The sequence below is a fragment of the Galeopterus variegatus genome, unplaced genomic scaffold, assembly GCF_000696425.1.
Source record: "Galeopterus variegatus unplaced genomic scaffold, G_variegatus-3.0.2 Scaffold4536, whole genome shotgun sequence".
Taxonomy (NCBI): Eukaryota; Metazoa; Chordata; class Mammalia; order Dermoptera; family Cynocephalidae; genus Galeopterus; species Galeopterus variegatus.
In genome coordinates, this window is record NW_007730647.1 from 60,378 (window position 1) to 72,622 (window position 12,245).

At 44.9% G+C, this 12,245-nt stretch overlaps 1 protein-coding gene across 3 annotated transcripts in view; it reads left to right on the forward strand.

The window, feature by feature from the left end:
• The window catches only part of MYH11 (myosin, heavy chain 11, smooth muscle), a 111,919-nt gene that overhangs the window by 54,557 nt on the left and 45,117 nt on the right, over positions 1-12,245 (forward strand). For all 3 annotated transcript variants that reach the window (XM_008587771.1, XM_008587769.1, XM_008587770.1), the window contains 3 exons: positions 706-849; positions 6,215-6,310; positions 8,500-8,618. In XM_008587771.1, coding sequence (XP_008585993.1) covers positions 706-849; positions 6,215-6,310; positions 8,500-8,618 — 359 coding nt within the window. The remainder of the gene's footprint in view (positions 1-705; positions 850-6,214; positions 6,311-8,499; positions 8,619-12,245) is intronic.

The window sequence follows — 12,245 nt, forward strand, 5'->3', positions numbered from 1 at the left end:
GGGCCGGCCCTGATTTTTTTTTTTTTTGATGGCTGGCCTGTATGGTGATCCAAAGCCTTGACCTTGGTATCATCAGCACCAGGCCAGCCCAGCCTTATCTATAGATTCAACTAGAAATAGTGGGGGTGGGGGGAAGAGGGTGATGTAAGAAAGCTAAACTTACATTTACTGTGGCAGGAAGTCAATAGATAATATCTGAATTTGACATACCCAGAAATAGCCTGTTATATATAATATATAATGGCCTATATGTTATAATGTATATGTATACTGATGTATATACTATTTGCTCTGTGTTGGGGATTGTGGCTTAGCAAGCGGCGCCTCGGCTGCATTTCAGCCACCAGACACCTGGTGCAGTGCACAACCTGCACCACTGTGCAAGGGTGGCGATGGCTGGTGAGGCCATCTGCACGATGATGCAGGAGGCAGGGTTTAAACTGTTCAGGGCTTGAGAAAGAGATGCCTCGGCTGCATTTCAGCCACCAGACACCTGGTGCAGTGCACAACCTGCACCACTGTGCAAGGGTGGCGATGGCTGGCGAGGCCATCTGCACGATGATGCAGGAGGCAGGGTTTAAACTGTTCAGGGCTTGAGAAAGAGAAAGAAATCCTGATGACCTGGACCCTTGGCCAGGTCCCCATCTCATGTTGAAAGTAGAAGCATGTCTTCTTGACCCCTGCTCTCTCTTGCTCTCCTTCTAGACGACTTGCTTTTGGAGGGCTTTAGCAACTACACGTTCCTCTCCAATGGCTTTGTGCCCATCCCAGCTGCCCAGGATGATGAGATGTTCCAGGAGACACTGGAGGCCATGTCAATCATGGGCTTCAGTGAAGAGGAACAGCTGTGTAAGTTGTCACACCCAGAGTCTGGGAGTGGTGGAGAGACGTAGATTCATGCTGTGGGTACCACTAGAAGCAGTTAGGGACTCTTCTCTGGTCAGGATAGCTTTCTGTTCTCTGAATTCGCCACCTCCTTAAAAAAAAACCAAAAAAGGAGGAGGAAAATGGATTTTATTCTAGTTGGCTCTAGAAAAGTGGCTGTGTAAATTAGGGCTCTTTCAGTTGCAAGTGGCCTAAGTTGGCTTAAGCAGAAGGGAAAAGATTGGCTCACAATGCTGAAAAGTTCAGGGATGTGGGTTTCAGGTACAGTGGGATCTAGGGGCTCAAAAGATTTCTCTACATCTTGGTTTCTTGTCCTCCATCTCTCAACAACATTGTCTCCACATAGGCCACAGTTTCTTGACAGCAACATGGCTGGGTTCCAGCCCTTATGTTCTTGGGGCAAAGAGCAGAATGGATTTCCTGCCCGAGGCCCTGAGTGGAGTCTCACTGAATCTGGCTGGTTGGTCTAGGTTGGTGTGTGCATTCCTGAGTTGCTCATTATAGCCAGGGTTGTGGTAAGCCCTGGTGGTTTAGGTTATGGTCTCTAAGAATGGATTCTTGGAGCTGGAGGTAGAGATGTCAACCTCATCAGAAAAGGGGGAGGGAAGAGGAGGGGATTGATGTGGAGAGTTTATTTGGGCTCTTCCTGTAAAGGTAGCTCTGGTGATAGATCAATATTGATCAGTATCATTCAAGCAGTGGCCAAGAAACACATTTGGTCTTGAGAACAGGACAGCTCAAAGAGATATTCTTGGTTTTGACATCGTGCTTCAGGAAACACTTTTCCTTCTGGGTTAGACATGCCCCAACAATCAAGGTTAATCTCTTCTGGGAACACTAGGGCAAGTTGTGGAAAATTTCCAGTCCTTCCCAAGCTCACACCCCTTTGGATCCTCAGAATAGCACCAAGGTTTCCGAAATGCAGCGTAGAGGGAGGGGCAGCTCCTCCGGAGATAACTTGGGGTCCAAAAAAAGAAGGCTCCAGGGTCAGTAGACAAATGGTGGTGATTGTGGGTTTTGGCCAGTGTCCCACTCAGAATCCAATGCTCATAGCTCCCTGTCTGAATGACATGGGCTCTCCAAGAATGATTCATTTTATTTGAGATCTGAGTCAGTTTTGCTTCTAATCTGGTTTTAAAACACTAAACAAATAATGATTAAGCACTTGCTGTGTGCTGGACATTTGCTGAATCCTTTTTCTCCTCCTTAACATACTGATGTTTTGTGCAGTTTTATTTAAATCACAAAGAACTGGAACAAACTAAACTGTTGATCAATAGAGGATTTATGAAATCATCGCCCTTGCAAAAGAAAACAATGGGGCCATTTAAATTGTGCTTTAGGAAAACATTGACTTATGTGGAAATGCTTGTAATATATTTAAAGTGAAGACATGTGACAAAGCTATATGCTAAGTGCTTTATATGCATTATTTAATATCACAACAACCCTATACAGTAGCTGTTGTTATCCCTGATTTTCAGGTGGGGAAACTGAGGCACAGAAAAGTAAAGGAACTTACCTGAGGATACACAGCAAGTTGCTGGTGGAGCTGGGACTCACTCTTGGGACTCACTCATGGACTCCCAAGCCCCTGCCTTTGTCTGTTAGAAGGGAGTTTTTGTCCTTTAAAAATTTGTATCAGGGCCCAGGTGGAAACTGAGGCTAGAAGCAGCCTGATGTGTTCTAAATGTGGACTCACACTGCTGGGCATTAAATAATGCAGAATCCCATCCATCATTCCCTTCTCTACTCCCTTTCAGTTATTCTGATGACTTTCAAAGAGAGAGTGGAAATTTGGCACTTAGTAGGTCTTCAGCTCCTCTTTGGCTCTTGCTAATCTTCCTTTGAACCACAGAGAGTAGACCCCAGGCCCAGCACCTTAGGCAGGCCCCAGCATCTAACTAGAATTTGATAATATGATTTGTTTTCTTTAGATTTATTTTCATAGTTGCCATCTATTTCTAGCAAGTGAAGCTGATTTTTCACTTAAGAGAAAGTATCCTATTAAAATAAGTTTAAGGGAAGAGAAGTAAAGTGCATTACAAGAAAAAGTTAAGTCAATAATGGAACAGATGGTATGCAGATAGAGCAAGCATTAAGATCACTGTGTGCAAATGACCAATGCCCATGGGAGCAGACTTAGACCAGCATGTACCAACCTGGGTTATAAATCAGAAATGTTGCCAACCCTCCACCAGAGGGCTGAGGGAGCAGGGACTGAGTCAGGCCTCAGGCTGGAGCTTCATAGTGTCTCCAGATGACCAAGAGAGGCCAGGATTTCCCCTGCCATGGTTGGGTCTATTCTCACAGAGCAGCCGCAGCACCACCAAAATCCAAGAGAGAAACAGCCAGAAAAGACCTCAGAGACTGTCAGTGCAGTCCCCTCTGTTTCCCAGAGCTCAGCGAGGGAAGGGGACTCAAACCCCAGGTCATGCAGCCAGCCAGTCATAGTACAGGACAGCAATAACAATGACATAATAGCAACTAATGTTTATTGAGCACCAGCCATTTTTGGGTGCTAGGTTATTTAATCCTCATGACCAACCTATGAGGTAGGTGTCTTGATGGGTCTTCAGATGGCAAAACGGAGGCCCAGAGACGCTAATACCTGACTTAAAGTCAAACGACTGCTAAGAACAGGGCCAAGATGTGAGCCCTGCAACTGGCTCCAGCACCCGCACTCTCAGTCCCTCCCAGGGGTTGTCTAGATCCCTGTCCCAGGCTTCTGACATTTGCAACTGATGCCACTTCCGGGTCCCATCTGTATTACTGTTGGCTGAATAGTTTATGTGCAGGGTAGATTCCTATAGCCCCATCCACACTAGGCGTTGTCCTAAAGAATAATTCCTATAAACTCTCTAATTTTATGCCCTGGTTATATTGTTTCTAATATATTTGAATGAATACCTAACTATTAAAATAGAAGATAAAATTTCACATCCCACCTAAAACCATTCATCCTATGTAACGCTGGTGGTACATGTGCCTCGTCCTGGGAATCCCTGTCTCTTATTCCTCAGTTATAAAAAAGGTGTATTAGTTTCCTAAGGCCACTATAATAAATTGCTGCAAACTTGATGTCTTAAAACAACAGGAATTTATTCTGTCGCAGTTCTGGAGGCCAGAGGTCTGAAATCAAGGTCTGGTCAGGGTTGGTTCCTTCTGGAGGCTCCAAGAATCTGCCCCTTACTTCTGTCCTGGCTTCTGGGGACTCCGGTTCTTCTTGGCTTTCCTTGACTTACAACACATGGCTCCAATCTCTGCTTCCTTCACATGGCCTTTACTGAGTGTTTTCTCCGCTTCTCTCTGTCTTAAGGACATTTGTCATTGGATTTAGGGCCCGTCAGGTTAATCTGAGATAATCTCATCTTCAGATCCTTTACTCGATTACATTTACAAAGACCTGTATTCCAAAGAAGGTCGCATTCACAGGCTCCGGGTGGGCATATCTTTGGGAGACCACCATTCAACCCTTACAGACGGGGACCACTATTTAGCACCTACTGGGGCAGACTCTTTGCTTACGTCATCTCTTCTGACATAAACTTCATGAAGTAGTTTATTGTTAACATCTCCATTTTCGAGATAGGGAAACTGAGGCTCGGTGAGGTGAAGCTGGGGTTTGAAGGACCACTATTTAGCACCTACTGGGGCAGACTCTTTGCTTACGTCATCTCTTCTGACATAAACTTCATGAAGTAGTTTATTAACATCTCCATTTTCGAGATAGGGAAACTGAGGCTCGGTGAGGTGAAGCTGGGGTTTGAACCCAGGACTGTCTAACTCTGGAGCACATGCTTGTGACCTCTGCCCCAGACTGCCAGCCATCGCCATCCTCACTGTTTCCAGCCCTTTCCAGTTACCACTCTGCCGTCCACTCGCTCTTTCCATTGGTCATCTCTTATGGCCCGGGAGTGGCAGCTCTTTGTCATTTCTGTAATCACATGATCTATACCAGAAAGTGCAAACTGGTGGCTCCTCAGCCCATAGGAGAGAATGTTTGGCCACTACAGCCTTCAAAACATTTTTTACATTGGCTCCAAACATTTAAACATAGGTAGATTTCACATAAAAATCTGGGTTTTCATCATCTTTGGAAAAACCAGAAGTTCTGGCAACACTGGGCTCACCTTCCTGTGACAATGGAGTAGCTGCTGCCCCCTGTGGGTGGGGCTTTGGCTCCCTGACTCTCCACAGCCAATATCTCCCTTCCTTCCTTCCTCTCCACATGTGTGTGGACCCTGGGCTAGGCTTTGGCAATTCAAAGATGATTAGGGCAGGCCCCCACTCTCCAGAAAATCATGATCTTGTGGGGATTTTAGACACAGAAATCATTTCAACAGTAACATGGGCTGAGTATGGAATCAGAAGGGTTCCAGGTTCTGGGAATACAGTGTTTTTGTCTGGAGACACCTGAACAACAAGTAGAAAAAATTTCTACCTCCTTCATTTTAACATGAGCATCTTGTACACTCAATAGTATGTATTAAGAAACACAGTGTTTTTTAAAAATACTTTTATTGACATAAGATTTATATTTAGAAAATTGTGTATGTCACAAGTATACAGTTCAATGAATTTTTATAAACTGCACACACCTGTGTAACTAGCACCTGTTTTAAGTAAGAGAACACGATCAGTCTCCCCAGAAGCTTCTTTGTACCCCTTGCAGAGCTTCCTCCAATTAAGGATAACTGTCATCTTGAATTCTAACAACATAGATTAGTTTTCCTATTCTGGAACTTTCCATAAATGAACTTAAACAGTATGTTCTTGTTTGCACCTGCTGTCTTCTGTTCAGCATTTGTTTCTGTGAGATATGTCAACTTTGTTGTCTGTAGTTGTAGATCATTCATTCATATTGCTCCATAGCAGGAGTTGACAAACATTTTCTAAGGGCCAGATGGTAAATATTTTAGCCTTTGTGGGCCCTACAATCTCTGTTGCAGTTGTTCAGCTCTGCCACTGTAGCATACAAACAGCTATAGACAACACAATATGTAAATGAGTACTGCGTTCCAATAAAACTTTATTTATAATAGCAGGCAGTGGGCCAGATTTGAATCCTGCTGCACAGCATTCCATTGCAGTACAAGGTTTTTTAGCAACCATCTGAAAATATTCAGTTCCCCCCTGTCCAGGTTTTCTCCCCTGTTAGCAGGAAATTAGGTGTTGGGATCTCTCTTAGACTTGGGAGCTCAGAACTGAGTCTCTTCAGAGGAATGATGCAGGCTGGCTCTGGGTCCCGGAGGACTTTTAGACTCCAAACCTCCGGCACCCGTTGGTGTTGATGTGTGCCTGATCTGCTGTTCTCTCCCCGCCTCAGCCATACTGAAGGTGGTGTCATCCGTCCTACAGCTAGGAAATATTGTCTTCAAGAAGGAAAGAAACACAGACCAGGCGTCCATGCCGGATAACACAGGTACTTACCACCTTTCCCAACAACTGATGCCTTGGGGATGAGAGGGAGGACCACAGTCAGTTGCTGATTATTTTTCTGGGTGAGGGTATCCGACATGGAAAGTTCTCAAATCAGAGTGTATGTGTGATGGGGAACTTAAAATGTTTTAGATCAGACAGGATTCTTAGGAATCATCTCTTCTAAAACCCTGCATTCATTTGTTTTGTTAAACAAATATTTCTTGAGCACCTACTGTATGCTAATCATTTGGATACAACAGGAAACAAGACAGAAATAGGCATTCTTATGGCACATATGGTCTTACTGGGGAGACAGACCTCAAGTTTCCCTGCAAATTAGGGGTGCCTGATAAAATACAGAATGTCTGGTTAAATTTGAATTTCAGATACAACAAACACTTTTAATTATACAAACTAGGGCCGGCCTGTGGCTCACTCGGGAGAGTGCGGTGCTGATAACACCAAGGCCACGGGTTCGGATCCCGTATAGAAATGGCTGGTTAGCTCACTGGGTGAGCGTGGTGCTGGCAACACCAAGTCAAGGGTTAAGATCCCCTTACCGGTCATCTTAAAAAAAAAAAAAATTATACAAACTATGTGAAACTTGGAACATAATTATACTAAAAAAAGTGATCTTGTTTATCTGAAATTCAGGTTTAACTGAGCATCCTGTCTCCCCCGACCCCAAACCTGGCAAGCCTACCCATAAATAAGCAGTATTTTGTGTTTTGAGAAGATCTCCTGGCTACTGGCTAGTTCCGTGCGCGTTGGTGGCTGGGCTGGGAGGAAAACGTAGGTTTCCAATTTGCAGGCTCTCGTCTGCCTGCTGCCTGAGCAACCGTGCCCCAGGCAGTATACTGTGTTACTTTTCCCAGCTTCCTAGAGCTCACCCCTATGAGACCTACCGATTGTTCCTTATAACTCCTCAAATATGACAAATTAACGGAATCCATATTCCAAGAAGAGATCTTAGCAAAAGAGAATCAAAAAAGCATCCCTGCAAAGAGATGGGGGGAAAATTCCTAAAATCCCTCTATTTACTGCCCACCTTGCAGGCATAAACTACCATGCAACACCAGTCTTCCCATTAAGGAAGCAGCTAATGGTAGATGTTTTTTGAGAAAAAGTTTTTAAATGCAGAAATATACACAATCATATAGTAATCCACATGCTCACTATTCAGAATTGATGTTTGTGAATAGAGTATTTCTTTGTCTTTGAAATAAAACAGTGTAGCTATCATTGAGGTCCTCTTGTTCTCTCGAGTGGGTCCCGTTCTCCTGCCTGTACCTGCACTTCCCGGTAACCACAATTGTACTTTATGATAGACCCTTCCAGTCTACTTTTATACTTTCACACACACGTATCTGAACAACATATAGTGTTGCTTTGTAAGTGTGTTTTTAATTTACATAAACCATATCATACTGTAGGCATCATTCTGCAACTCGTTTTTTCATAGTTAATACTCAACATTGTCTGGATCATTTGTCAACAGCAGAACTCCCCTAATACAGCAACCAAAAATGTCCACACACACTGCCAAATGTCCCCTGGAGCAGAATCATCCCCGGCTGAGAATCACTGGTCAAGAGAGAGAGAACTTATTCTTTTAAGCGCTATTTGGCATTCCATCTTATGAAAATACCACGAAGCATTTATCCACTCACATGTTAATGGACATGTGGGTTGTTTCTGGTATTCAGCTTTTACAAACAATGCTGTGACACATCCTAGAACAGAGGAACAAATATTTATTGAATATTTTACTGTATGTCAAGCACTTCACATACCTTACCTCATTCAATCCTGTTGACAACCCAACAAGGTACCCAGTAGAGGGCTCTTTTTAAAGCTGAGAAAAGCAAGCCTCTGGGAGGCTAAATAGCTTGTCCGAAATCACATGACTTACACATGGGAAAGGGGCAAGGACTTGAACCTAGAATTGTCTGACCCTAAGCCCCCAAAAGGGGCACACCTTCAGCCCATCCTCATCATTACCTCTTAGCAAAACAACAGCAATGAGGTGACTAATGACAGCAATTTTTCGGACTCTTCCATGCTGTGTTCACTACTATCAGGTTCCACTTCTCCGAGAAAAGCCAGATCACATATATCCCATGTGATGTGCTTTCCTTCCCAAGCCTTCTCTTTCATGATGCACTCAGGATGCCTCTTGTCTCCATCCAGCTGCTCAGAAAGTTTGCCACCTCATGGGAATAAATGTGACCGATTTCACCAGATCCATCCTGACCCCACGTATCAAAGTTGGAAGAGATGTGGTACAGAAAGCTCAGACAAAAGAACAGGTAATGACGCACTCGCCATTTATTCCTACAGAATCCTCCATTTATTACTCACTCGTTCACCCATTCATCCACCTACCCACTCATCCACCTACCTGCTCATCCACCCACCCTCCCACTAATCCACCCATCCACCTACCAACTCATCCATCCACCCATCCACCCACCCACACACCCACCCATCCACCCACCCACACACCCACCCATCCACCCACCCACACACCCACCCATCCACCCACCTACTCATCACCCCACCCACACACCCACACACCCNCAGCTCTGCCACTGTAGCATACAAACAGCTATAGACAACACAATATGTAAATGAGTACTGCTGTGTTCCAATAAAACTTTATTTATAATAGCAGGCAGTGGGCCAGATTTGAATCCTGCTGCACAGCATTCCATTGCAGTACAAGGTTTTTTAGCAACCATCTGAAAATATTCAGTTCCCCCCTGTCCAGGTTTTCTCCCCTGTTAGCAGGAAATTAGGTGTTGGGATCTCTCTTAGACTTGGGAGCTCAGAACTGAGTCTCTTCAGAGGAATGATGCAGGCTGGCTCTGGGTCCCGGAGGACTTTTAGACTCCAAACCTCCGGCACCCGTTGGTGTTGATGTGTGCCTGATCTGCTGTTCTCTCCCCGCCTCAGCCATACTGAAGGTGGTGTCATCCGTCCTACAGCTAGGAAATATTGTCTTCAAGAAGGAAAGAAACACAGACCAGGCGTCCATGCCGGATAACACAGGTACTTACCACCTTTCCCAACAACTGATGCCTTGGGGATGAGAGGGAGGACCACAGTCAGTTGCTGATTATTTTTCTGGGTGAGGGTATCCGACATGGAAAGTTCTCAAATCAGAGTGTATGTGTGATGGGGAACTTAAAATGTTTTAGATCAGACAGGATTCTTAGGAATCATCTCTTCTAAAACCCTGCATTCATTTGTTTTGTTAAACAAATATTTCTTGAGCACCTACTGTATGCTAATCATTTGGATACAACAGGAAACAAGACAGAAATAGGCATTCTTATGGCACATATGGTCTTACTGGGGAGACAGACCTCAAGTTTCCCTGCAAATTAGGGGTGCCTGATAAAATACAGAATGTCTGGTTAAATTTGAATTTCAGATACAACAAACACTTTTAATTATACAAACTAGGGCCGGCCTGTGGCTCACTCGGGAGAGTGCGGTGCTGATAATACCAAGGCCACGGGTTCGGATCCCGTATAGAAATGGCTGGTTAGCTCACTGGGTGAGCGTGGTGCTGGCAACACCAAGTCAAGGGTTAAGATCCCCTTACCGGTCATCTTAAAAAAAAAAAAAATTATACAAACTATGTGAAACTTGGAACATAATTATACTAAAAAAAGTGATCTTGTTTATCTGAAATTCAGGTTTAACTGAGCATCCTGTCTCCCCCGACCCCAAACCTGGCAAGCCTACCCATAAATAAGCAGTATTTTGTGTTTTGAGAAGATCTCCTGGCTACTGGCTAGTTCCGTGCGCGTTGGTGGCTGGGCTGGGAGGAAAACGTAGGTTTCCAATTTGCAGGCTCTCGTCTGCCTGCTGCCTGAGCAACCGTGCCCCAGGCAGTATACTGTGTTACTTTTCCCAGCTTCCTAGAGCTCACCCCTATGAGACCTACCGATTGTTCCTTATAACTCCTCAAATATGACAAATTAACGGAATCCATATTCCAAGAAGAGATCTTAGCAAAAGAGAATCAAAAAAGCATCCCTGCAAAGAGATGGGGGGAAAATTCCTAAAATCCCTCTATTTACTGCCCACCTTGCAGGCATAAACTACCATGCAACACCAGTCTTCCCATTAAGGAAGCAGCTAATGGTAGATGTTTTTTGAGAAAAAGTTTTTAAATGCAGAAATATACACAATCATATAGTAATCCACATGCTCACTATTCAGAATTGATGTTTGTGAATAGAGTATTTCTTTGTCTTTGAAATAAAACAGTGTAGCTATCATTGAGGTCCTCTTGTTCTCTCGAGTGGGTCCCGTTCTCCTGCCTGTACCTGCACTTCCCGGTAACCACAATTGTACTTTATGATAGACCCTTCCAGTCTACTTTTATACTTTCACACACACGTATCTGAACAACATATAGTGTTGCTTTGTAAGTGTGTTTTTAATTTACATAAACCATATCATACTGTAGGCATCATTCTGCAACTCGTTTTTTCATAGTTAATACTCAACATTGTCTGGATCATTTGTCAACAGCAGAACTCCCCTAATACAGCAACCAAAAATGTCCACACACACTGCCAAATGTCCCCTGGAGCAGAATCATCCCCGGCTGAGAATCACTGGTCAAGAGAGAGAGAACTTATTCTTTTAAGCGCTATTTGGCATTCCATCTTATGAAAATACCACGAAGCATTTATCCACTCACATGTTAATGGACATGTGGGTTGTTTCTGGTATTCAGCTTTTACAAACAATGCTGTGACACATCCTAGAACAGAGGAACAAATATTTATTGAATATTTTACTGTATGTCAAGCACTTCACATACCTTACCTCATTCAATCCTGTTGACAACCCAACAAGGTACCCAGTAGAGGGCTCTTTTTAAAGCTGAGAAAAGCAAGCCTCTGGGAGGCTAAATAGCTTGTCCGAAATCACATGACTTACACATGGGAAAGGGGCAAGGACTTGAACCTAGAATTGTCTGACCCTAAGCCCCCAAAAGGGGCACACCTTCAGCCCATCCTCATCATTACCTCTTAGCAAAACAACAGCAATGAGGTGACTAATGACAGCAATTTTTCGGACTCTTCCATGCTGTGTTCACTACTATCAGGTTCCACTTCTCCGAGAAAAGCCAGATCACATATATCCCATGTGATGTGCTTTCCTTCCCAAGCCTTCTCTTTCATGATGCACTCAGGATGCCTCTTGTCTCCATCCAGCTGCTCAGAAAGTTTGCCACCTCATGGGAATAAATGTGACCGATTTCACCAGATCCATCCTGACCCCACGTATCAAAGTTGGAAGAGATGTGGTACAGAAAGCTCAGACAAAAGAACAGGTAATGACGCACTCGCCATTTATTCCTACAGAATCCTCCATTTATTACTCACTCGTTCACCCATTCATCCACCTACCCACTCATCCACCTACCTGCTCATCCACCCACCCTCCCACTAATCCACCCATCCACCTACCAACTCATCCATCCACCCATCCACCCACCCACACACCCACCCATCCACCCACCCACACACCCACCCATCCACCCACCCACACACCCACCCATCCACCCACCCACACACCCACCCATCCACCCACCCACACACCCACCCATCCACCCACCCACACACCCACCCATCCACCCACCCACACACCCACCCATCCACCCACCCACACACCCACCCATCCACCCACCCACACACCCACCCATCCACCCACCCACACACCCACCCATCCACCCACCCACACACCCACCCATCCACCCACCCACACACCCACCCATCCACCCACCCACACACCCACCCATCCACCCACCTACTCATCCATCCACCCATCCACCTACCTACCTACCTGTTCACCCACCCGCCTACCCACTCATCCACCTACCCACTCATCTACCTACCTGCTCATCCACC